This window comes from Centrocercus urophasianus, unplaced genomic scaffold (genome assembly GCF_019232065.1).
Source record: "Centrocercus urophasianus isolate 14NV4802_14NV808 unplaced genomic scaffold, USGS_Curo_1.0 seq_51, whole genome shotgun sequence".
Taxonomy (NCBI): Eukaryota; Metazoa; Chordata; class Aves; order Galliformes; family Phasianidae; genus Centrocercus; species Centrocercus urophasianus.
Window position 1 is genome coordinate 787,826 of NW_024885100.1, and position 26,689 is coordinate 814,514.

Below are 26,689 nucleotides of genomic sequence, written 5' to 3' on the forward strand. Positions count from 1 at the left end.
GTCCTGTCCCGGCAGGCCTTGCGCGGCGGCGGCGGTGTCGGTAAGATGGCGGCCGTGAGTCTGAGGCTCGGAGATCTGGTGTGGTGAGTGTGGTGCGGGCCGGCGGTGGGGCGGCGGGGCACGGCTCGGGCGTGCGGGTGAAGAAAGTGCCTTCTGCGGTGCCCGGGGAGAGCGGCGCCGAGGCTTCGTCCGGAGCGGCGCAGAGGCAGGCGGGCGGGGCGGCGGCGGGGCTGCGCCCGGTTCGGCCGAGCGCGGCGGCGGGGCCGGGCCGGGCGGTGCCACCCCGGAGCCACGGAGAGACCGAGGCCCTGCGGCGGGGAGGGAGCGGTTGGGGACGGGTTCGGGAGGGCGGGCGCTGAGTTTCGCCGTTCCTCTTCACGCCGCCCCAGGGGATGGCGGCGGTGACGGCTGCCGGGCTCGGCGTCGAGTGGAGCGGGGCTCGGGGTGGAGCGGGGGAGCGGGACCGAGGGGCGGTCATTGGCTGGCTCGGCTGGAAATGCGGTCTCCTCTCGAGAGGAGCAAGAAGGAAAATAATTAAGCGAGTGAGGCGCTGAACGAGTGCGTCAGCCAAGCAGCACAATAACATGGGAAAGCACCTTTTTGTTTTTTTTGCAGGTTAGGATGTTCTCCTTGAAGCTCACAGAAGCTCCTTCCCTTTGTCACTCCAGTTTTACCTTCCAGTAGTCGGAGAGCTGTGGTTTTGTATTTCCCGATCGGGAGAACTGAAGGGATTCCTTCGAGGCCTGTAAGCACTGATCTCCAAGTGCTTGGAGAGGCTCTCTTGAGGCTCTGCTTCACCGGACAGGTTAGGGCTTCCTGTAGGGCTCACAAAAAATAGCTAAGCACCACCACACAGGTCTGTGCGTTTGTCTCAGGTAAAAAGAAAGGCGTGCTCCTGGCTGTGTGACAGCTGCAAGTTCTCATCTGAGAAATGGACAGTGCTGTGAAGCTGTTTAAAAGTAAATAAAGCTTTCTTTCAGCACCATTTGCTTCAAACAGGCATTTAGGCAGTGCGGTGCGCTTGGTGTTGGAATGCAGATCATCCTGCTTTACTTTTGTACGTGACAGACTAGACAGCTACCATCCCTGGCACCATTGCAGAAGATCTATAGCAGTGAGACAGTAACACACAGAAAGCTTGAAGCATCTTGTTCAGCACAGGGATGGAAACGTGAGTTATGAGCTGTGAGCTTGGTTAAAGCTCTTGGCAGTAGCTCTGCCTGATCATCGCTACAGAATCTTCTGGGTAACATTCCCAACTCAGGAGGGGCTGGAATGCCTCTTGTTTGGAGTTTTTTGCTTAGGAGTTGGCAGGCTCTACAGACTCTCTCCTGCTTTCTTGCAAGGCACCAACCAAATGACTTCTGTGAGAGTACTGCAGTTGCTGTAGGTGGGAAGGGTAAGGTAGCAATAAAGCTGGCATGTTGTGATCTAAGGCCAACGTCTCTTCTATTCCTCTGTGGAAAAAATAGTTTTATTCAATTCCTGTAATTGAAACACGCACAAGTGTAGGAAATAAACTTTTCTGCCTTTCTTCTGGCTCGTTTCTGTGTTTAGCACACCACCACATGTGGTGACAAGCATCTGAAGAATGTGACAGTGGAACACCTAGTGCAGGGGTCCTGCCAGTTAGTGCTTCCCTGTGAGAACTTCTAAGAATCTCAGCTGTCTGAGCTGCAAATCCATCCCTTCTGTGCTTACCAGCCTGCTCTGTCCTGATGGGTGTAACTTACCAACCTAATCTTTGGTTTGGTTGCCTGCCTCGCTGCTTATCCCAGTTCCTTGTGAGAGAATATCCAATCTTACAAGAGCAATAAAAGCTGTAGCATCCAGTCTTCCAGGCAGTAGCTGTGCTGCTGCCGGTGTTCTTCTGACTTAAATTCTGATCATGCAGCCAGTTCATGCAGGCTTTGAGGAGGCTCAGTTTGGGTGCAGGTATCGACCAGTAGCAGTGTGCCGAGTGCTCGCGCCTTGCCTCTCACGGTAGGTTTTGACTATCAGTTGTATTTCTCTCAGTATGAAAAACATGGAGTAATAGAAAGAGGGAGAATTGGGATGCTGTGGGTTTGTTTTTTTTCCCCCCCCATCTCTGTTCCTGCTGCCTAATTCTTCCATTTCTCCCTAGGGGGAAGCTGGGTCGGTACCCACCATGGCCAGGAAAGGTGAGTTGGTTTTTTTGTTGTTTTCTTGGTGGTTTTGTTTTTTCCTCTGCAGAGACAAACCTTTACCTGAAAGCTTTTCAGTTAAAGATTAGGATTAGTTTTTGCTTTACTTTTTTTTATATACCATCCACATGGATCTGAACTGTGAACCAATGGGGTTTTAATTGATGCAGAAGATCACCCTGTCACTGAGCTGTTAGCTCAGGTGTGATGAAAAGCTGCATCCAGCACTGGAACTGATTGTTTTCCCCAGACCAACCCCTGTCAGCTTCTAGGAAGCATTCCTCTTCCATAGTTACTTGGTTAAAATAATAGAAATAAAGAATCTGCCTTCAAGATACTGTTTTAGAGCAGTGCTATTTAAGTAATAATTACAGATGTTGAGTGTGGTTGTTTTTATTTTCTGTTTTTTTGCTGATGAAAGTCCAAAAAGATTTTAAAATGGCACTTTTTTATAAATTTTATTAAAAATTTTATAATTTTTTATAATTATCATTTCCAATGAAGGACTTTGTTTTTATTTTTGGTGTATATATGAGGTGTGAGGGTGCTCACACAAAAGCATGCCGCAGAGGAAAATGCAGTTAATGCAGCTGATGGCCATAAGCATTTGGTTTCACTCCTGTCTTTGGATCAGGTTAAGTCCAGGCTCCCCTGTGGTGTCATCTATGTAACAATGGCTGCTTTTCTCTTCAGCAGCACTTCACGCTTTACTCGCAGAGTAGTTTGCTTATTAAGAGCATAAAATATGAATCCTGAAGGTAGCAAAGAGGAACAAGTTCCCTTAAGTGCTGTTTGGACTGATGAAGTTAGAGAGGTTCCTGTTCTTTGCTGGGAACAGCCTTGCTGGGGATTGGTGCCGATGTGTAACTGGCATTTGGGGTTTTGTTCACTCTGCTGCTCATATCTAAGGGTATGTATGAGAATACACAGTTAACTGTAACAGATTCAAGTTGTCTTCGTAGTTAGGATTAAAAATAACTAAAAGTCTGCAAAAATTCTAATGCTAGGTAATGAAATCAGAGTATGATCTTTCATTATGTACTTTAACTGTCACTTTTAATTGCCTTCAGATTGTTAATCCACCTAAAGATCTGAAGAAACCTCGTGGAAAAAAGTGCTTCTTTGTGAAGTTTTTTGGAACAGAAGATCAGTATGTACTGCTTGTTCTCATCCCATGAAAATACTGCTCCATGTAACACGGTTTCTTTTTCTTTTAATGGAAGAAAAGTTTCCCAACACAGCAAAGTGTGGCTTTGTGAGAGTTTCATTGATCTACGTGCAAAGAAATCCATCTATCAGTGCATGCTGCAGCCACTTGTGGGTACAGACTTCTGTACTCGATATGTTGGGTTTTAGTTGATGATGGGAAGTTGGGAAGTTCTTGGTAATCTGCCATTTTTAGGGGAGCAGGTGTGGTGTGACTGGGTGAGGTTTTGGCATGATGCTGTTTGAACAAGGTGCAGCTAAGGGCATTCATGTACTGCCATGAAGAATAGCGTGGCTTTGTGCTTGCCACTCCTGATCAGAATGTATTTTCATGCCTGATGACTGGAAACGTTCTTGCTGTGCCTTAGGAAGACTCTGCAGCATTGGACTTTTGTAGGCTCCCTTTTTGCACAGCTGAATTTGTTGATTCCAAACATACCTGCACAATGAAATTTACAATTCAGAGTAAAAAAACCTGAAAACTTGCCTTTTGTGAAGCTGGAAATTATTTTGCTGGTTTTCACTTTTCCCCTTTGTTTGTTGCTGTGTGGCATTAAGTGACATAATAGGAGTCTTTAAGTCATGCAATCCTGCAATCATTTGCAGAATTTTAGAAAACACCTTATTTTTGGTGGGAACAGAAGTAATGAATTGAGGCCAATTAATTAATGTTTCTTAAGGAAGCTGTTTTCAATTGAAAAGATGCTAAGCAAAAATAATTTTAAAATATCAGTTGTCCATTTCAAGGCCAGGCTGGATGTGGCTCTGGGCAGCCTGGGCTGCTGGTGGGTGACCCTGCACACAGCAGGGGGTTGGAGCTGGATGAGCACTGTGGGCCTTTGCAACCCAGGCCGTTCTATGATTCTATGATTAAGAATTGAAATCTGTACTTGATAGAGCAGAAATGAGTGCTGCACACAAGTAGGAAGGTCTGCTGGATCTGTAGTAATGTAAGGCAGGTGAATGTTGATTTGAAGTCATATAGTCATATACTGATGGGTTTTTTTCTTACTAACTAACTCGAGCTCTCAAAGCTCTTTACAGAAAACTTCTTTACAGAAAGGGCAACAACCCCCAGGGAGGTGGTTGAATCACCATCCCTGAGTGTGTTTAAAAACCACTGGGATGTGGTGCTCAGGGGTGTGATTTAGGATTGGGCTGTTAGAGTGAGGCTGTATGGTTGGGTTGTGGCTGGACTCGATGATCTTGAAGGTCTTTTCCAACCTGAGCAATTCTTTGAACCTAAGTAGAGGAAATTGTTTCTATCCTGTTAGCTTACTCTTGATTCTTGCATGTTGTGTTTTTGGATCAACCACAGGGATGTTCTGCGTTAAGAAAAGTTTGGAGAAAGCGGCTGTACGTCTTAAGGTTGTGTCACTGAGATGAGCAGTTTGGTTGCAGGTGAAGAGTTCAGACATACAAGCAGCTGGGGTTTACTCTGTGTTTCTAGATTCTGGCTGGGGAAGAGGCAGCCATGTCAGACAGTGCTGCTGAATGCACACACCTGCAGGGCTGCCCCTCGCCCCCCTGCTGCTTGTGGGATTTAATCAGTTCCTGCTCCATGATTACTGCTTGCTTTGACTTGCGTACCCTGTCTGAAAATTGTTTACAAATAAGTACTGTCTCTTTTGCTGCCCCTAAAATAATGTTTTTAGACAGGAGAGAGGGAATCTTGTGTACCTGGGGGTTATGCTGGTGTTAGAACCATGAGAAAATCCTTATCTTTGAGCAGTCACACAGACTTTAATTCGTTTCACTTAAAATGTCGATGTTGGGGGGAAAATTCCTTTTATTTTGTGTAAGTAAACTAATGTGTTTTACAGTACTTTTTTTAAAGGTCTATGTAAACAGGGGGTGGAAATACCAAACTGACAAAAAATCACTACGTAATGGGCAGAATTAGAAATGGGAGGATGCAGAGCTCCTGTCACTGGCTGTAGCCCATGGTCTGATGAGCACACAGGCTTGTGCTGGTATTCCTGTTTTCCTGCGTTTACATCTTTCTGCCCTTTCCAAGTATGGAAGGTGGTACTAACGTAGCATTGATCAAATTTCATGGATCTTCTGTCAGTGCCTTGCTGTGCCAAGGTTTAACAGGTGGCTGTTTGGGCACGGGCCCTTCACTCTTTGTCACCTTACAGGTGAAGGCGGTGCTTGGCGGTGGGTAGAGTCACTGGCTGGGTTGCCAGCCAGTTTGTCAGTGATAGGTAATCTCAGAGCATGGATGGTCTGTTTTCTTCTGAGGAATTCCGAAACGCCACCATTTCAGACTGGGGAAAGGCTCTTTCCTTCTGACTAGCATGGTTCCAGTTTCCCCTACCAAAGATTAAGGAGAAAGCTGCTTAACAGTGAGAACTGATTTGCAGCGTGACTGCACATGTGAGCGGAGTGATTGAGTGAATGAAAATGTTCTGTTTGGCAGTGCTTTTGCTGCATTGTATAGATAGGCACTGGTTATTTTTGAAATCCTGAGTGATTTGGGGTACAACTGTCAAGAAAATGCACTGCTTTAGCTGTAACCTTGGCCATGGTACGTGCATGAGGTGTACATGCTAATTTTACTGGGCTCAGTTTAGTGGTGAAAGGAATACGTTACCTGGAAGGCTCTGTGCAGCTGTGGTAAGAGACACAAAAAGGAGAGTAGAGGGCAGTCAGACGACTCTGTAAGTGTGGGCTTTTGAGAGTTCCTGCTGAGCTCGGAGTTCTGTGTTTGCTCAGTTGCTAGAGTTGCTCTGTTGCTTTCAGGCTGGTAGATTTTCTAGAAGAGAACTATTTTTACCCATGGAAAAGGAATTTGTGTTTTGGTTTCAAGTGTGACACGTGCTCCTGTACTGTGTGGCAGAGCAGGCCAGCTGGGTGTTCACAGCAGTAACGTAATGTCCGTGTCCTATTCTGACTGACTTCCTTCGTTGTGGTGCACAATGCTCATGAAATGCCTCTATTCACTTACTCTCCAATAGTGAGATTTTCTGAGTCTGTCTGGGACTTACCTTCCTGAGTATCTGTCCTCAGGCTGACTTCACATTAAAATGATTCTTCATCCAAAATCGATAACAGCTGATATTTCCAGCCCACGGAAGTGACAAGTGTGCAACAACATTCAGTTACTGGAATTTAAACCTTCCTCAATTGCAATGGAACTTTGACCTCTTATCAGCATTTCTAGCTGTACTTCTTAGTCTGGAAAATAAAAGGGGCTTTTCCAAGCTACAGTCTTGTCACATGAAATATTGGTTCAGCATTCTAGTAATCGAGGGCAGCGGTGTAAGGACTTAGAAGTTGGTATGCGTGCTTCTTTCTTGCTGTTAGTTGGTAGGATGACCAGGCTGGCAGGCTCGTAGTCTGCTAATGTTCCATAAATTCTCAGTGCATTCCGCCCAGGTGCAAATATTCTTAGGTTTCATGGCCTGTTTGGAAACCGTTTGACCTTTTCTAAGCTAACTACTTAACTGGAAGCAGCAGGAAGTCTTGCAGGCTGTGGGCACGCGCGCACACACACACACACACACACACACACACACACACACACTGTAGAAATGCTGTGATAGCTGTATAGTCTTGTAAGTCATGTATCAGAGTCTTAATAGGAAACTGGAGCAGCCCACTCTTATCAGAGCACCTTTTTGAAGCATCAGTACAAAAGTAAACAGTCTCACTAGAAGTGCTGGGGTAAGGGGTCACTTCCTGTCTGTTACATCAAAGAAAAATGGGAGGAAGCTTGCAGTCCAAGGTAAATAGAGTCATCTGCAGCCTATTTGCGTTAGGCCCAACAACTTCAGCACAGACTTTTGTCTTCCCATCCTCCATATGCTGCTGTGATGCCAACACGTTTGCTCTTACGCCACTGTTCTCTCTGTCTTTTTAGGGAGAGATAAATTATTGGATGTAGTCTTTACAAAGCATTCTTTGAGATCCTGACATCAGAAGACACTTGGAGTTTGTCAAGTGTTGGATGTGACGCTTTGGGAATCTAAGAGCCAGAGGTTGTCATAGAATCACAGGGCGGTTTGGGTTGGAAGGGACGTTTCAGACCATCTCGTTCCAACCCCCTGCTGCAGGCAGGGACACCTCCCATAGCCCAGGTTGCTCACAGCCCCATCCAGCCTGGCCTTGAGTGCTTCCAGGCAGGGGGCATCTACAGCCTCACTGGGCAGCCTGTGCCAGTCTCTCACCACGTTCAAAGTAAATAATTTCTTCCCAATATCCAGTCTAAATCTCCCCTCTTCCAGTTTAAAACCATTTCCCATTGTCCTGTTGCTACCTGCCCTTATAACAATTCTTTCCTCAGCTTTCCTGTAGGCACCTTCAGGTCTGGGAAGGGCTATAAGTTCTCCCCGGAGCCTTCTCTTCTCCAGGCTGAGCAGCCGCAGCTCTCTCAGTCCCTCTTTGTAGGGGAGGTGCTCCATCCTCTGATCATCTTTGTGCTCTCCTCTGGACCTGCTCCAACAGCTCCATGTCTTTGTTTTGGGAGCTCCAGAATTGGACACAGTACTCCAGGTGGGGTCTCACAATATCAGAGGGGCAGAGTCACCTCCTTTGTCCTGCTGGTCACACTTCTCTTGATGCAGCCCAGGGTACGTTTAGCATTTTGGGCTGCAGGCACACATTGCCAGCTCACGTTGAGTCTTTCATCCTCTGACACCCCCAAGTCTTTCTCCTCAGGGCTGCTCTCGAGCCGTTCTCCACTATAGGCTGGGCAAACAGAGGGTTAGTTTGCTGCTGTTTTCAGCTGGCATAGCCCATACAGAGCTCCGTGTTGCTCTAGGCAGGCTGCTGTGTGCCAGAGCCAGCTGGACTGTTAGACATCTCTCAGCAGAGTGCCATAACTGAACATTACTGTAGTCAGAACTTTTTGGCCCTTTGCTGCTGGTATCTCTGAAGGTCCGCCGTACATTTTTCATTATTACACACTTTTCTCAGCATTGGCCTGCTGCTTGTTCTTTTGCTAAATGCTCCTTCCTTTCAGTTGTATGATTTAACGTAAATGAGATCATTTTTGTGCTGCTTTTAAGTTTCCTTTAAAAACTGGATGTGATAAATCAGAGAGCTCAGCTGTGTGATTTTACTCATCATGATGCCAGTTCTGATGAGAAAGTGCAGCATTCCATTTTCACGTCACAAAATCCATCTTGATTTTCTCCATCTGGCTTCTTGTGTGCTAGCTAACACTGGCTACTTCCAAACCCAGGCTGTTCTCTTGTGATTTTTGTAGCTGGCTGTGTTAGCACTTAGTGTGGGCCTCTCAACTGGCACAGCCTAAGCTTTGCAGACTTTCCCATGCTCCAGTAAGTAAAAGAAATTTGGAGGTAGTGCCACCATTGAGCAGAGCTAACTGTAAGTTCTGCCAAATGTGGGTACATGGGGCACTTCTGCCACTTCCATCTCTCCAATTGTTCAGGCTGTCTTTAGGAAGTGGTGTCTTCAGACTGGAAAATGGCTAAAAGCAGCATGCTTTAAGGCCTTGTTACTTGTACTGAATCTGTTCCCTCTTTCTTTCTTCTATGCCACCATTCTCCATGCTGCTCTTGGTCACATTCACACTTAGCTCTGCTTCACCGTGAACAATTTTGTTTGTTGTTCATGACTAGAATGTGGATTTTTATAAGGGTTTTTCTAGGAATGCTATTTTGGAAGGGATGAGAAAGGGCATGGAGAAATTAGCAGAGAAGACCATTACCAAAATGTAGATTTTTAACACCTTTTTCACTGCGTATTTAACCCATTCTTTCTGGGCATTGGATGACTGTACCACAGTATGAATACAGTCTCATCTTAAAATGTGACAGCTTTAGTGATGTGATGTCACTGATGTTTTCCTTTTTTAGGATGTTCATTCGTTGCTGAGTTGTAGTTCCTTTTATATGTTGCATCCTGGAGACCTCTTCTATAAATAATAGCTGTGAGGTCATTGCTTAACAAAAACAAGAGATCCTTTGCAGAAACGTGAATGAATATGCTTGGTGGAGAATGGTTTAGTTTTCAGGTGTCTGAAACACACAGATGCTTTATGGATGGACACGCAGTGTCAGAAGACTCACTGTACCTTGCAGAAGGGCCTCCAAGTAGGTGGCCCACCAAGGATAAACTGGAAGAGGCTCCTGTTTATCTTCCCATGAGGCAGCACCGAAGGCTGTTTCTTACTTGTGAGTTTGCCTCTGATATCTTGGGTGATTGCAAGTGCTGAAATGCACCTTGTAAGCCAGGGAGCAGAGAGCTTTGTGCTTCAGGCTTTCTCCATTCCAGTGGAAAAAGTAGTGGGGGGAAAGAAAAAGTAATAAGCTTGTGCAGTGGAAAGGAGTAGTGTGTGCAGATAGAAACGTAAGAGAAAGTCTTGGAAGAAGAGATGCTTCCTATTCTGTAATTCGAATCTGGGAACAACATTTCACGTGCCTTCTTACAGCGTACTGGCAGATTTTATTTCCTTTGTATACACAATGGGATGACTTAGTGTGGGTTGATGTTGCGTAGTACCCAGGTATGCTTTGTCCCTGAGAGTTACAGAAAAGGCCTTTGCATCTCAGTGGATGTTAGGATATGTCACTGTGAAGCTCGGGCACGTAGGAGGAGTTCCCTGAGTAGCTGCTGACTGCAGACTCCAGTCTGAAAACAACAATTTGACTTTCTATAGCATGTTAAGTCAGTTATTATGAAGATGATGTGAACTAAGCAGAAAGATTCAGCTTGGTGTGCAAGAGAATACTGAGTTCTGCTTCCAGGCAATGACAGAATTGTGGTGTAGGCTCTATGGCACTGTGGGAAGGATGCTGCTACTTCTGCAGTCAACTCCATCAGGGGACCTTACCCCTCCCCACATGGGACACAAAAAGTTTCAGTCTATCTTCAGCGAGCTGATTTCTAACTGGAAATAGTGATTACTAGAACACAGTGTGTTTGAGCAAGGGATTGATGACTTTTAACAGCACTATGAACGGGTTAATACTACCAAATATGGTGGCATGTGATTGTGGATGTTCCTCCTGGTGGTACAGGAGAGGTCACTGGTCAGCCTTTGTTCTGAACACGTACCCTTGATCACATCTAAGGGCTGGTCTGCTGATAGAGTGTCAGTAGTGCTTAGAGGGGAGTAATGCTAGCAGAATGTGATGTGTAATGTGAGGGAGAAACCAAGTGAAAGTGCCAGAAAAAAGTTCTCAGTGAATGCAGGCGTTGCAGTCCTTCATGCTGTGGAAAGCTTGTCATTGATTGCTCTGGACAAGAAATGTGTCACTATTTCTAGGAGTTGGGTGGTTGAGGAAGCTGCTGTTGGAGAATATAACTGATTTTTTTTTTTTTTTTTTTTTTTTTTCCTGTTTTCAAGTGCTTGGATCAAGGTGGAACAGCTGAAGCCTTATCACCTGCACAAAGAAGAAATGATAAAGATTAACAAGGGTAAGCGCTTCCAGCAAGCCGTGGATGCCGTGGAGGAGTTTCTTAGAAAAACCAAAGGCAAGGACCAGGTGAGTGAGTGGCTTCTTTACCATGTGCATAAAAACAAGTCTTCAAGTGAATGATGGTGAAACACATTTTTATTTGAAAGGAGTTGATTATTTCTGGCAATTTGTTGGGGAGGATTTTGTTTTCATTTTTGTCTTTTCTTTTTTCCCCCCAATTTTAAATTTTTATTGTTTCCTAACCTCTCCTCTTCCCCGTTTAGTCTTGTCTGATGAGGGGTGAAAGACTTGTTACACTGATGGAGACACAGAAGAGGCTAATTGATCTGCTTATGATGAATTTATAAATCAGTCTTAATCTTGGACGTGGATGATAGTACCAATCTTACTGTTAGTGGAAGTGCATACGTGTGCATGCACTCCCACTGGGTCTTCAGATGTCCTGTGCTGTTACTCAGTGACTCAAAGTGAGTGTTTTTACAGGTCAGCTAACAAGGAACTTCACTCACCGACTTCAGGGGGCTAGCAGTCTAGTTTTCATGTTCCCATGCTGTTGGTTTGCCTGATAGTAAACAGCATGGGGTCCTTCACATCCTTGGTTTTGCATGAAAGTCATTCTAGCTCTTCTCTTCTTTCCTTACCATCTTCTATTCTGTAATCTCTCAGGCATCTTCCCATAACTCCAGTGAAGAGAAGAATCGGCGTAATTCCAGCGAAGAAAGAGGCAAGCAATCTGCTGGCGAAGAGAAACGCAAAGCCAGTTTGTCTGAAGGGAAGTTGAAGAAGGGCACAGGGGAAGGAAAAAAGAGGGTCTCTTCTGTATCGTCAGAGAGAGGATCAAAGTCACCTTTGAAAAGAGCCCAGGATCAGAGCCCCCGAAAGCGGGGGCGTCCACCCAAGGATGAGAAGGTTTGTGTTGTGCATGTCCGCCAGTGCCCTCTGTGGACTTTGCAGGTGGACTTAGGGATGACTGGCACCTTAACTAACAGGCCAGTGTGAAGAGTATCAGTTCAGTACCAGATTATTTTTTTTTTTAAGCTCTTCCATGTTGCTTCTTCTAGACCAGCTGGCTGTTTGATACCTTTGACAAGCACGTTGTTGATTCTTCACGTGCATTTTTAGCAGTTAGTTGCTTTGAGTGGCTCTGGTCATCTCTCTGAGAGGGCTTTGAGAGCTGTCTCATGAGACTCCACCTTCCATCTTACTACCACTCAAATTCAGTTGATGTGGGAAGGATTAGTGAGGAGGTGTGGCTCTTCATCTGATTTCCGACTTTTCCCTTCTCATCTCATCTGCTTTGTATGATCAAGCGATTTATAGTCTCTTAACTTCACCCTCCATGCTTACTGAGGGTCGGATGTTCTTAAGGACTAAGGTGTGAAGAAGAAATTTGTGTAGCGTGGGAATAATGCACCAGAAGAACTAGTTGTATTCATTTCCATTTCTGTGCTATGGAATATGTTTCCATTCTCCATTATAAAGGTCCAGCACTGGAGCATCATTATTTTATCCTCGTTACTTCCCTTGTTTACTTCTGAGTGTCATGACAGAAGCAGTAGCCAGCAATATTTTGTCTACTGTCATGCAGAGTACTCATCTTTATTTATTGTGGAGCTCCCTGTTGTGGTCCAGATCTTTCTTGTCCAGATGGATAGAAATTTCAGTGGATTACTACAATGCACGTTCTTCACTGGAGACTACACCTGAAGACTGTTGGGAGGCTTCAGCTGATGCTACAGCAGTGTGCTTGCTCACCGCTGCTTCAAAAGGACTGTGCTGCTCTGTGCCTTGCAGCCTTTGCTTTCAGTGTTTCAGGATCCAGTTCAAAATAGTTGGTTTCCATCTCCTGAATTGTTACAGGATTGGCCTTAACAGGTTGAACAGCAAACTCTTGATGCCTTGGTGGTGAAAATGAAGCTGGTCGTAAGAGATGCTGGCTTTTTTTGTTTTTTTTTTTTTAAGCCAGTTTCTGTTAAATCACATCATGTGAGCCCATCAGTTTCTCCTTTTGAGGGAATTGGAAGAAGGGGAAGTTGGATCATACAGGTGAATTACTGTTAATTGTAAATCTTTTGACTTGACTGCAGAAGAACACTTTATGAGCACCTTAGCTTACCCTTCTGGATGTTGCTATAATCACATCGTATCTTTGAATGTATCTGTTATGATGAAGCCCTGGACCATTTTTTCCCTAACATAAAATGCTTTTTTGTCTTTGAGGTAAATTCAGTCCAAACTAATCAAAATGAATGGTGGGGGAATTCCAGTAGTGCTGGCACACTGCATACTTAGTTTTTATTCTGTGAGCTGCCTTGGGGTAATAGAGAGAGCTTTAAGTGACTGAATTATGGCGCTAGAAATTTTTACTGGGAAACTGCAAGTGGAGTGGCTTCCATCAGCTTGCCACAAAGAGATTGCCAGCTAGGGGATGAAAGCCTTGCTGCAGACTGAAAGTAAGCTAGTTTGTGTAGGAAAGTAACTGTGCAAGTTTTGAAGGGCAGTGTACTGATAATTAGAGGAATCGCTGTGAAGTTCCAGCAGCACTGCCACAACGCTTTTTCAGTCCATGACACAAATTTGAAATCATACATTCTGCTTACCTGGGTCTCATGACTTCCCAGAATTATTAGTGCTAGGGGAAAAAATGTTTGTCCCTGTTCTGAGTTACTGCAGTGTTGGTATTTGGGATGTATTTTTTCTTTTTTTGGCTCATTTGCTTTGTTCAGTCACAGTTCAGCTACCTTTCCAAGCACTCAGGATGCATAAAATTCAAGGATCCAGTTTTTACTGAGGTGTGGTCTGTCTAGAAATGTCCTGTAGGCATACATGTTCATTCAAATACTCTCATTTTCGAGTTTATGTGGATATTTTCAAAGGACCAATGTGACTACTTATGTATCAGAGCAGATTTCGTCCTTGCTTTGCCAGTTGAAGCAGCTATGTGGTCTTCAAAAAGAGAATTCTAGTGTACAGTGGCACTTTAAGGTTAGAGGCTGATGTCTAAGTTGTCCTTGCTATCAGATGAAATGTTTGTATCAGTGTCAGTTACCTCCAGCAGCCTTGTTCTTCCTTGCTTTGTAAACAGCACTCATCTCTGGTGGTTCTTTGTGGACGCTGAGGCACACTGTGCATTTGCAGGAAATGCATTTCATTTCTGAATCTTCATCTCAGGAAGGTTACACAATATATAGAAGCCCTGCACGTTCTCTTCATAAATCATGAAGACCTATGTTTTAATCTTTACCTGTGGAAATAAGGATGAACAGATCAAAATTTAACAACAGTAAAATAATGGTGCTTTAAGTGTCATCGTGACATGTTAAGGGATGGGAACAGTCCATGTATGATTTCCAGTTTCGTGCATTCTGGAAACTACAGCAGGTGTGACTGTATGAGGTGCACACTTAGAAGGTTTTCCTGCTAACAGGTAGGCTGCTGCCTTTTTTTTTTTTTAACAACAGTGGAGGATGAGGAACAGCTCAAACCTTGTCTGACTGCATTGATGTTCTTTACCCATTTGTTCAGATTTTTGCATCCACCAGAGGGAAATGCTGGATCAAGTGTGTTCATTTGTTTCTCTGCTCATTGCATGATTACACAAGTGTGATAATTCCTGTTACAGCTTCTGGAAAAACCGTTCTTCGTATGTAACTGGTTGAATTGAATTTTGTTGTTGACAGTTCTTGGTTTTTTTGTTCTTGTTTTTTTTTTTTTTTTTTCACTTTGCATCACCTGTGTTGATAATACACCTCGTGCTTGAAATATGACCGCTTGTGGAAAGGCATGCATAGTGCTTTTCAAAACTGTGTGTGTGCTCTTGCAATCATTTTGCTGTTACCAGCCACTTAGTCAGTTTGTAAGCTCTTTCCTGATCTCCTTTGTATCTTCTCAGGATCTCACAATTCCAGAGTCAAGTACAGTGAAAAGAGTGATGACTGGAACAGTGGCTGGATTTAAATGGCCACCAAGCGTCAGTGAGGTGAGAAACCCTGGGCTGGCTTTACAGCATGGTTCTGCAAACTTAGTTCCTAGCTGAAGATGATGTAGAACCTTTTGTTTCCAATTTGAAATGGTGGAGTTCTCTCTTCTGTTTAAGGTGCTTTCTTTGTCATTCTGTGGTATAACAAAGCTGGGCAATACCTTTGGGCAGCTAGGAAGTATGTTGGAAAGTGAGATTTTTGTCCTTACGGAGCAGTCTGCAAATTCACACCTAACTGTGCTACATGTGTTTTTGCACTTCTGATTTCAAAACTATTTCTGTGACTGGCTTTGCAGAACTGGAAGAGAAGACTTGGATAGGCTCTCTGTGTCTGCATAATGTGATATTGGATGGTTTACTTCAGTTTCCTTCATAATCAGCTTTCATTTTGTACTTAAATAATTAAATGATCAAACAGAGTAAGAAGAGTGCAACTCTAGGCTAGTGCTTAGAGTGTTCATTGGAGAGATGAATGCTCCAGGTGCCCATCACGTGACTGCTAAGATTAATGTTCAGCCACTACCCACCATGAGTATGTTTTAAGGAATTCCTTGGAAGCTGGAAAGTGTTTTTATTTCATTAGGAGAAGGAGGTGGGATCTGGGACTACAGATAAGGAGAGGCTACTTCTTCCCTTGTTAATCCTGCTGATAGTTTCGTTTTGATTTTCCTGCAGAAATTGAGAAATAAGGGATTTAACTTGAATGGCTTTGCTTTTGCAAATGAAACACAACATGAACTGCTATATTGAAACAAACTGCTTGGTCCAGCTGTCACGCATTAAATATTTCCCACCTGAAGTTATTACTGTGCTGCTCGGGAGAACAGGGAATAGTGATGTGGTTGCTCGGTGACGCTCTGGGAATGTTTCTGAGTCTGTACTTTTTCTCTGTAGCCTGTGAAGGACAGTGACCCACACTTTCATCACTTCCTGCTGAGCCAGACGGAGAAGGTGAGGATTGGGCAGACAGGATCATTCTGCTGATTGCTCTAGCTTGGCATCCTGCCCTTTGCTGGGATGAAGGTCTAAATACAAGGAGATGCATAACCAGCTCTGAAATTGCGTTCCTTGGGGCCTAGTAGCAATGAGGCTCTCATGTGCTATCTGACCATTTGGTTACTTCCCGGCATTTAGGTTTAGGGTGATTTGGCAGTGAGGACAACAAATAGTTCTAGATATCAAAGATGACCTGGCACCAGGATTCGGCAGACTTGTTCTGTTAAATTCTGCAGATTAAATATGAGGGCTAGAAGGTGATGTTTTACTAATTGCAGCCCTGTTCTTTGTTTGACGGTTATCCGTCCAATTTCTTCATCTCTATTAATTTGTTAATTAACTGAATATGGCAAGGAAACTGTCCCTGACTAGAAAAGCTCCATGTAAAATGTAGCCAACTTTAGAGTCAGAAACCATGCAGGATTTTATATTCAGCCTGTGAATGTCAGGAGGAAAACAAAATATCAAATTGAATGAAAAACAGTTCATATCCGGCTGAGGATCTGTGCAGAGACAGATTAAGAGCAGCTCAGAATAAGCAGCCTGAGGAGGAGCAGCCTTCACCACACTGTTGTAAGCCATGTGCTGCCTTAGGTTAACAAAAACGCTTTGCCTCAGCAGCTCCAGTGACATAATGAGCACCGGTATGGAGCTCTGCAGCAGGCTGTAGAGATCTGTGTTCTTTGATTCAGATGTGAGAGTGGGGATATGCTGTATCCTCATCGCTGGAGTGCCTGCCATGTGAGCTACAGAAAGGATTTTGTAGTCCCTGCATCAGAAAACAGTCTGAATTGTTGGAGTAGGGTAGGAAGGGAGGAACTCGGTATGTTACAATAGGGTTTTATTTTCTCTGGTTGAGGGAAGCCTGAGAGCTTTCCTGTGCTGCAGATGGTGTGTGGGTGAGCTGCCTGTTTTCTTTGTAGCGAGGATACGGTCTGTTTGCTCAGCACAGCAGATCAGCACTGTCCTTCCCCTGAATGCTTTGTTTTATCCGTACAGCCAGCTGTCTGCTATCAAGCCATCACAAAGAAGCTGAAGGTTTGTGAAGAGGTGAGACAGATGTTTGCTTTGATGGATTTTCTGTATTATCACGAGGACTGGCAGTACCTCCAGAGCTGTATGGTCCTTTTTGTTCTTTCTTCAGGAAACAGGATCCACCTCCATCCAGGCAGCAGACAGCACGGCAGTCAATGGCAGTATCACACCTACAGACAAAAAGTAAGATCTCCAACGCACTTCAGCCATTTCCCTTCTTTTTCTCCTTTCCATCTCATACATGCAGCCATTATCCAGCTTGTCACTGAGAATAAATAAACCTAACATTTCTCTCTAGAGATCTCCTCTGTCCTTGTGTGAAACACTCATTTGGGTGGAGGTGGGAGGGAGGCAGCTAAAAGCAAAACAGGAGAACAAGGTCTGCCCTGGATGTACTTGCATCTCGGTGCTCTCCTGCAGTTGCCCTTTTCCTGCAGGGCACGTTGCAGAACATGAAGAAGCAGTCTTTCTGAATGCCATGTGGGGCAGGACGATAAAAGGATATCTTTCTCCAGTGGTGCATGGCAGTTGACTAGGGCCGTGTTATTGCTGCCCTGAGCGCATAGAAGGCGAGCGGAAGAGGGAGGCTCCCAGCACAGGAGCTTTGCTATGCAGCACGTGAGCTTTCTGGTTTCTTCTAACGTCCCCGTTCTCCTTTCTGGAGCGAGACGAGCCTCACTCGAGCTTCCTGTTTCACTCTGTAACTTCCGCTGTGTTCAAATTGCACTCGGCCTTGCTGTTTGCTGTTTGCCGTTGGGTCATTTCTCATGGGATATCAATTCTCAGCTGTACTCAGGGGGAACCAAAATAACGATGAAGCTGTTCAGGTAAAATAGTCTCTCAGGAAAGCATGGCACAGAGCTGGGTTGGGAGAGGGAGAAAGAGAAGGTCTGTTTCAGAGCTTTGTAAATAGATGGACATTAAGCTGTTGAAGGAGCCTGTGGTGACTCGTGATCTGAGTTAGTCTGCTCTAACAAAAAAAAATAATGGCTGGGAGAGTAGAGGTGACTTGAGAAAGCTGTAGTGCAATGTAGCATGGTTAGTTATGAAGAATTACCTTTTGGGGATTGTGAGGCTGAGGTTACATCAGGCATGTAAGTGAACGATTCAGAAATTCCTACTGAGATTGTGGCTGGGTATGAAGCTTGCTGCAGCAGAGACTGCCAGAGAGTTCCAATTACAGGTAATTATGGAGATGAAACTTGTTAGTTTTGTTGTCTTTTTCTTGAAATGAGGGGAGCAAAGTTCTCCCCATCTTAGGAGAAGGAAGGCAGCAGTTACCTGGGATTATTCTCATGTTGACCTGTACAGGACTACTACTATTTTTTTTGTTGAATTGCAGCTGTGGAGAGGTGTTAGGCCTTTGGTCTGTGTGTGATGCATAGTACAGTAGTTCTTTCCGAGTTTTACTGAAGTAAAAGTAGTAATGTATCATTCAGTAGTATAAACAAGTCATTGTATGCATGACTTGGTTCAAAAATCAGAAAGCAAATTAGAGAAGCACCTGCTGATATGCAGTTGACCTCTTTTTCTTCAGTACAGCAATGGCTAGTAATGGAAAGTACAAGAGCAGCAAATTTAATCAAAAGAAAACTAATGAAGAACCAACAGCCCCTCAACCTTTAGCATTCAGCTACTTTTCTGAAGCAGACTTAAGTCTTTCTAGAGGAAATCGTTGGCGATGCTTAGTATGCAAAACAAACACTGGCTTGCTGTTAAAGCACAGTGTCTTCCCAATTTGGAAGTCCTGTTCTGGCTGTGGCTGTGTTGTAGTCTGGTTTTTGCTGGTTGTGTTCCAGGTTTTGCTCTTGATCGCTTCCAGGATCAAGGGAAGCTGACAACAATTTCTTATCTGTTACATAATCCCTTCCTTGCATTAATGCTTCTCCCTTCCCTTTAGGATAGGATTTCTGGGACTTGGTCTGATGGGAAGTGGCATCGTCTCCAACTTACTGAAGATGGGTCATACTGTCACTGTCTGGAACCGGACTGCTGAGAAGGTAGGCATGTACCTTAGATATAGACAGTACTTTCCTTTTTTAAACATGTTCCTACTACCTCTGATCACCAGTCGCTGGTGCCTGGGAGAGGATGCTCAAGAAACACAGGTATGTTTGCCGCCTTGTTTTATTATTATTTCCTGAGTGCTTGTGGCCACTTCATACTAGAAGCTGTGAATGGTTCCTACCGTGTTGCTGTTTTGATGTTAGAAGCTGCAGCTTTGTGTCCCTGTTGAGGACTGCAACATAAAGTTCTCCCTGGGCATATTCCTGATTCAGGTAGCTAAGTAATTGTGTTTTGGAGCTTGACAAAAGGACCATATGTTGGGAAGTTGAGCCCAGGAGTGGTGTGGTGAGATTCTCCTCTTGACCACAGCTTCATCTACACATCCATTGTGCTGTTTGCAGTGGCTGAAGGTTGTGTGGCAAACATGCTGTGTCATGACATGAGACCAGGTTAAGAATATTCCTTTTCAGTGTTGAAGTGGAGCTAAATGGCTACACAGTTGTGTTCTAGCAACTGTAGTGGAGGAGAAAACATGCATGTGTCAACTGTATTGTAAAATAGCAAAGGGTTTTTTAAGGATGTTTTCTAACTACAAAACAAGGGGTAGGGTGGGAAGGAACTAAGAATTTGAAACAGCAGCCCTTTAAAGCCTGCGTCAGTCTCAGCTGCGCATATCCTGTTTACTGTTCAGCAACTGGTTCTGTTTACCAGTTCTTTTGCGCTCTCTCCTAAAAACTGCAACATTCAATCTCTTACAATTTATCACCTAAGCCTTCTCTCTTGTGCATTTGTTTTGAAGCTCTTCTCTTGAGGGTTCAGGAAAGCTGCAGAGGAGCCCCTTGGGTGTAGGAGATGAACCAACAAAACCCAACCTGAATTTACTGAATAATTAACACACTTGACTCATGCTGAGTCTGGCAGTAAAGTTTGTTTCATCAAAATGCTAGGGAACCCATTTGGTTTGTACTTAATTTTACTTACGTTTCAATTTGTGACTTTTGCAGTGTGATTTGTTCATCCAGGAAGGGGCACGGCTGGGAAGAACCCCTGCTGAAGTTGTCTCCACCTGTGACATCACCTTTGCCTGTGTATCAGATCCAAAAGCAGCAAAGGATGTAAGGATTAGCTCTTGTTCTTCCTCCACCGCTGAGCGCTAGTTCTGATTCCTACTGGTGAAGGTAGCCTGGGTTATTGCAGGTGCTGGGCAGGACAAATAAGTCACATTGTTTCCCAACAAAGTCATACTTACCTCCCTCCCTTTTACTGGCAGAAAGATAATCCATGGGGGTTGGGTTTTGATATCGTTTTAGAAGACTGCCACTGCAGTGCCAGGCTTTCTTGGACTTGGAGGGTTTGAGTTTCTTTGCAGACACCCTATTGCTTTACCGCTCTTCTGTTCCTCACAGCTGGTGCTTGGTCCGAGTGGAGTGTTGCAGGGCATTCGACCAGGGAAGTGCTATGTGGATATGTCCACTGTGGATGCAGATACAGTCACAGAATTGGCCCAGGTAATCAGCTGCTCCTACAACACTTGTGACTCAGCAGCATTACTGCAATACTTGTTTCAGGCTTTAAGCTATTGATGATACAGATGTTTTGTAAGATTTCTTGACTTCTTCTAGAGGAGACTCAAGTCTCAATCAGGTGAGGCAGAATGAATTGTCACATCTTGACCAGTGAACAGAGCTGGGTAAGATGTACTCTACAACAGCAGCAAAGCCTCTGGAGTTGTCAGGGCTGTCAGGTGGCACCAATGTGAACTGCCTGCTGAGTTTTTAGCCCTATGGAAGTATTTACTTAGTATAGATTTGGTACAGATCTGGTATTCTGTAGCAAACTGGAGGAGGAATGCAGTCTGGATGTGTAGGTGTCCTTAAACTGATAATAATCTTATTTTAAGTGCCCTGGTTATGGGGAAAAAGTGCCTTCATATTTCACTCTAAAAATTTTTAAAGGGAGGATTGACGTAGAAGTGTTTTGATTTACTTCTGGCAAGGTATTTTTTATTTCTTCCTAGACGTCTTGATGATTATCCTCAGCCCTTAAATGAGTGTGTTTTATTGCAGAAAGAAAGGAAGATAGCATTGGTCAAGTTTTAAGCAGAGATGCTGTAGTAATGCATAACACAGGAATTTGGAAAGTGCATAATCACACACATTAGTAAATGTCTGTCCAGGGGGTTCTGTCAGAGGCCTTTCGTCTTTGGGGAAGAGGGGTTAAATACAAAGCAAATAATCTGAGAGTGCTATGCTGTACACGAAGCACTGTTTCTTGGCCGTTGCAGGATGCCATGGCAGAAGCACATAAGCTCAGCTGCTGAAAATATTCACCATTAAGATAAGAAGCGTTGCTGAGAATGAAGGCAACTTTTGTGCTCAGGCACACCTTTCATTGTGTCGTGCATCATGCTAGATGTATTGCAGTGCTTCCCTCTCCTGTTATTGTGTCTAAGCTGTTTGTGCTTTAAAATTCTGTCCTCAGACAGTGCTCAATGCCTGCTGTTTGTGCACTGCTAACCAGAGATACTATTTTTCCAGGTGATAGTGTCCCGGGGTGGTCGCTTTTTGGAAGCACCAGTCTCAGGAAATCAGCAGCTATCAAATGATGGGATGCTTGTGATCCTGGCAGCTGGTGACAGGGGTTTATATGAGGACTGCAGTAGCTGTTTCCAAGCGATGGGGAAGACCTCTTTTTTTCTAGGTAACTGACACACCGAGGGCCTGATAGCAGATTCTTAGTCAGTGCAAGGACTGGGATATTCAGGAGGGAGTCTGAGAGGCATATGTATCATCTCTGTAGGCTGCTGACAAGAGGGACTGGCTGCTTTCTGTCTCCACAGGCAGCATGGGAAACCAGCCCGCTCCTCTGGAATTCTGCCAGCTTCAGAGCCTTCAGACTAAGTTTTCTTTTTTGAACATTGTCTCATTTTGGAGAATCTGTGGTGCTTTTCATTTTTAAATGATACTTTAATTTCTCCCGTTGTTCAAGTGCGTGGGAAACAGCTAAGTTTTCCAGAGCCTGTAAGGAGAAGGTGTGAAGTGTTTGGGATCAGTATGGAAAGTGTAGTAGTGTTAACACTGTGTGGGGTGGGGGAGCAAGGCTGCTGCATCTGTTCTGGAGGAATTTTCAGTGCTGTGTTTTGTTCCAGGTGAAGTAGGCAATGCTGCCAAGATGATGCTGATTGTGAACATGGTCCAAGGCAGCTTCATGGCTACGATAGCAGAAGGACTGACTTTGGCTCAAGTGACTGGTCAGTCCCAACAGACCCTTCTGGATATCCTCAATCAGGGACAACTTGCCAGCATCTTCCTGGACCAGAAGTGCCAAAGTAAAGTTCTCTTTGTTGTTTTATTATAGGATGTTTGTCACAGTCTGTCAGTTTCAGTTAATGATGGAAAGAAGGAAATCATCCCAGCTTCATCAGCCTAGGGTTCTGAGTGCTTTAAGCATTCTGAAAATGAACAGCTGAGTTTTATTCATTAACCTTTATAGACAGAAGCTCTGAGAATACATCTCATGCTGTGCATTGTCTACAGCATGCTCAGGTCTTGAGTTGACAGTGATGATTTCATTGGGATGGGGTAATAAGTGAAGAGGAGGGCAAGCTGCTTAGAAATCTGAGCTCGCTTTGTCAGTGGGCAGAAGTGATATTATCTGCTGTGGTGGGATGAGGATACAAAGCAGAGAAAAAGAGGAGCTAAAAGCAGTGTTCCTGGTGATCACCATGGGAAAGGGAAGTTAGGTGTTGAATTGCACGACCTTGCAGTGTGATAGGCTTGATTTACTTTTGTCATGCTTATTTTTTGCTTGCATTCCTCTCAACAGATATCTTGCAAGGAAACTTTAAACCTGATTTTTACCTGAAATACATACAGAAGGATCTTAGATTAGCTATTGCACTGGGTGATTCTGTCAACCATCCAACTCCTATGGCAGCTGCTGCCAACGAGGTGAGTGCTGTTACTCAGTGTTTGTTCAGTAGGCAGAGTTAGAGCTGTTTGTCACCAAGGGACAAAATCTGAGAGTTATGTGCTGTCTGAGAGAAAGGAACAGCAATTGAAATATATTCTGAGTGGGATGGAATTTAATTTCATTTGATGGTAGAAGCTCTTAAAGTGTTACATCAGTGAAAACAGATGACCTAAAGAAAACCTGGAGTGTTCTGATCTGTGCTGCTGTATTTACTTGAAGCACTGCAGTTTTCTGTTTTGTAGTGATCAGGAAAGGAAAGTACGGAAAGGCTTTCTGTAAGAGCAGGCACTGATCCTTTTCTATTTCTCTTCTGTAGGTCTATAAACGAGCAAAAGCGTTGGACCAATCAGACAACGACATGTCTGCAGTGTACAGGGCCTACATCCACTAGGCTGCACCATTCTTACTGTTAATACTATGATTATTGATTAATATTATTATGATACTGGGTTTTAACTCTGGACCAGTCCATCTCTGTCTCTCCATTTCCTTTTATACACAGACTTTGAGATCTGCCATGGAGGCAGCTGCTGCGGTCGGCCTTCCCCTGGTGGCAGAAGGGGGGGAGGAGGGGGCTCGGATTGTTGCAGTCTAATTAGAAAATCCATGCCATGCACTGACAGTCATGGAACAGAACAGTGGCGGCTTGTTCAGAAGCTCTGAGGCAACTCTGCCAGAAATCTGCTGCTTGGCTGCTTTTATTTTCTTCTTTGTATGCTTGTCCAAGATGCTGTTTCTAACGATCCCCTTTCTCCTTTGCTGTGAAATAATGCGTGTGTTGGACTTTTTGCATCAAGGGGAACAGGTGACTACATCCCATCTACCTGTGAATATCTGTAAAGTCCTTGGTCCCAAGTAAGGTGAGGAGCATTCCTGTTTGTCACCCACTGTTTGAGAACAAAGCACCTCCCGTGGAGGAGAATGACAGTTCCAGAAGGTAATGGGTTTGCATGCAACACTGTCTTGATTCTGTTTCTTTTTAAACTTCCACCTCCCCAGCACCTTGATGGAGGAATTCCTCATATTGTTGAGAACAGATTGCATCCAAGTCTTCCCCTGTACAGACAACTCTAGCATAGGGAACACAAACCTTACTGAAAATGGGAGAATACCAGTGTAGGTAAGTGTGGCCTCCTAAAAGGCTAATGGCAGCTGCCCACCCCACAAACAGCATGGGAGCTTCACACAGATTTGCATAAAAGCTGCAAGAGAAACATTCAGCTTAAAACTTAGCCAGAGGTGTTTAATTTGGTGAAGGAACAAACTTTAGGGGGTTGCTCCTGGCCTTAGTTTGTGTTGCTTTACTATTTGCTTTCTTTTTTTACCCTAGAGTCAATAATTACAAAGGCGTCTTGGATTGTAGCAGAGTCACAAGCAGAGTGATGAGTCTGAAAGGTGTGAGGGGAATGATCATGGTGCCAAGAGATGGATGCTCCTGAGCTCCTTCCCGTGCTATCTCTGGCCTTTTCATGGTCATTTTATCTGTTAACCTGATTGCCCATCTTCAAAGGTGGGGGATAATTACCTACCTCACAGGGATATTTTGTGTAATGATTAGTGATCTTTATACGTGTCAAACTTTCCACAAGTATTCTTAGTGTTACTACTGTGAGTACAGCACTAGCACAGCATGAGAATATTCCCTGTACTTGTGACTCTGCTTGTGGCCAGGTACCAACTTCTAGGAAGACTGGTGGATATAATGGGAGGCTAATACTGCTGCTGAGCTGTAGTCTAAACATGTGGGACTTGAACTGCAGAGGCCAAAGCTGAAGAGCAGAGATGATCTCCATTGGTAGCAGAACAACCCAGAGTCCAAAGGATGCTTGTCTGTAAAAAAATGCACAGCGCGTGTTCGTTTATTTTTAACCTCTCAGTGTTAGCCTTTTAGGAGGATTCTTCCATTTTAGATTCGAGAGTTAGTAAAATGCCAGTAAGAAATGTTATTAGTCAAAGTTGCTGCACAGTGGCACAATCTCCTCCCTTCGACTGGGATTCTGAAAGGAAAGGAAGCAAATTAAAGTTAGACCACGCTGCTCTAAATCCTTGAGGTCTGCCCCTCTCACCATCTTATTTTTCTAGGAACTTAATGGCTATTTATGGAAATTTTCCTGTGGCTTAGGATTTCTTACCGATCCTGCTCTCTGCAGCAAGTGTATATCGTTCAGGAGCACCTTGTTAAGAAACAGAGGAAGTTATCAGGTTCTTTGTTGTGAGATGTGACATCTAACATCTAATGCTATAAATGTTACTTGGGTGAATATTTCTCCTGCTGCAGTCACTCTTACATGTGGGCTAATACTGTGTTACGCATTGTGTCCTGTGGCAAACATCTAGTAAAAGATCTGTTAGGCATTTCTTTGCCCATTTGTCAGTGGTATCTCTGAGCAGTATTAGTTATGCATACATGTTTCTTTGGCAATACAGCTGTCATCCTGCATGTAGATATTCATATTAAAGGCACATATAAATACCCAGGAAAAGCGCCCATCGGCCTGCTTCCGACCTTTACACATTTCCCATCTCACAGAGCTGTTAGCATCAGCAGACCTTGATTAAAAACACTGCAGTTAGGAAATCACGTATTCAGGGCATCTGCGGATAACTGTGTTTTGTAGGCAGGGGATAAGCCCACGTGTCTTGCAGCTTAAGGTGTGTTTGGGAAATAAGGGAATGGGAGGTGCTGTCCCAGACCCATTGAGCACAGAACTGTTGCAGGTCAGTGCAGCAGTCTCTTGGAGTATATTGAAGAATGGGTCGGAGTGGGTGTCGTCAAGGAGGGGGTGTTATCATCTCTTTTTACTCCACGGTGCTTCTGCTAACTGTGGGAATGCAAGAGGAGCTCTCAAGTCTCACGACGTGCATTGCAAAGTGAATTCAGAGAGCCATCCGTGTGAGAGGGATCCCAAGGCGCCTCGGAGCTGCAGGTCTCATTTCCCAGAAATGCTGCCTTTCTCAGAGCAGAGGTGGTTCTTCCTGTGGGTGCTGCCAGCTGTTCCTGCAGCCTCTGGCTGCCTTTGTGGTGGGGAGGCGGGCGCAGGCTCTGCGGGGGGCTGGGAGTGGGGGAGGGAGCTCGGGAGTGGATGCAGAGAAAGGAAGAGGGGTTAAATGGTGGAAGGTGGGCTGTTGGCCGATGCTGCGTGAGGCTGACCGTCAGCTTCGCTTGGGTTCTTTTATTTATGTCTGTCGCCTCCAAAGGTGGGTCTTGCTCTGTTCCTAGGCCTGAGGTCCGGGGAGGGGGGAGCTGTGGATTGAGAGATGCTCTGATAAAACTGGCTAGTCAGTGTTGTCTTAATATTGTTGACAATTCTGTAAAGTTCCTTTTTACGATGATTTGTTTTAGCAAATTGCGTTTTTTTGACTCCCTCCTTTTTAAAGAGACAATGTGACACTTGTGAGAAGCTTGTAAGAAAAGCAGTTTCTTTTCTTCTCAATGATAGATCCTATCGTTAATTAAGGTTGTGAATTTTTATTTTTTGCCTTGTTTTTAATTAACATTTGTCATTCAGAATAGGATGTGTGAAGATGTTTAAATGGCAAATCAAAAAGATTTTTTGTGCAATTAACAAAGCTACTGGCAAAAAGAATAAAACCTTTCTTGGTAACACGACGTTGTTGTGGCCGTTTCTGCAGGCTATCTCACTGCTACGTCAGCGTTGAAGGAGGGGGAGCGCTGCTCCCGTCCGTAATGCTGTGAGGCGGCTGCAGGACAGCACAGCCCTGCGGGCGCCATGGCCCCGCCCCGCCCTTCTTCCCGCGTCACCGCCGCGCCTCAGTCCAATAAGGGAGGAAAGGAGCTGGGCGCGTGATGGCAGCCAATAGGGGAGGGAGGAAGCGGTGTTCCTTGCGGGGCGATAGCCAATAGGGGGTGTGGGGCGGAGGTGGACGCTGATCGACAGCCAATAGAGCGTGGCGTGGGCAGGGCTGGAGGCGGGGTA

At 44.6% G+C, this 26,689-nt stretch overlaps 1 protein-coding gene across 5 annotated transcripts; it reads left to right on the plus strand.

Annotated features, from left to right (window-relative positions):
* On the plus strand, positions 1-26,361 carry GLYR1 (glyoxylate reductase 1 homolog). 5 transcript variants are annotated; one of them, XM_042835364.1, is made up of 17 exons: positions 1-83; positions 616-805; positions 2,126-2,162; positions 3,236-3,315; positions 10,690-10,828; positions 11,429-11,671; positions 14,655-14,741; positions 15,636-15,692; positions 16,737-16,787; positions 16,882-16,955; positions 18,673-18,772; positions 19,784-19,894; positions 20,186-20,287; positions 21,317-21,479; positions 21,928-22,107; positions 22,605-22,729; positions 23,068-26,361. In XM_042835364.1, exons 5-17 carry the CDS (start codon positions 10,742-10,744, stop codon positions 23,140-23,142), a joined length of 1,455 nt encoding a protein of 484 aa, XP_042691298.1. In that variant the 5' UTR covers positions 1-83; positions 616-805; positions 2,126-2,162; positions 3,236-3,315; positions 10,690-10,741; the 3' UTR covers positions 23,143-26,361. The 5 variants fall into 5 exon arrangements, with proteins under 5 accessions (XP_042691298.1, XP_042691299.1, XP_042691296.1 ...); XM_042835365.1 differs by having other exon boundaries at positions 616-745; XM_042835362.1 differs by lacking the exon at positions 616-805 and having other exon boundaries at positions 10-83.
* The last annotated feature ends 328 nt before the right edge of the window (positions 26,362-26,689 follow it).

Bases quoted from the DNA above. Each gene is read 5' to 3' on its own strand.
- GLYR1 (XM_042835362.1), top strand. From the start codon at position 46: ATGGCGGCCGTGAGTCTGAGGCTCGGAGATCTGGTGTG. The intron at 16,956-18,672 runs GTAAGATCTCCA...CCTTCCCTTTAG, and splicing joins ATCACACCTACAGACAAAAA to GATAGGATTTCTGGGACTTG. The intron at 20,288-21,316 runs GTAATCAGCTGC...CTATTTTTCCAG, and splicing joins CAGTCACAGAATTGGCCCAG to GTGATAGTGTCCCGGGGTGG.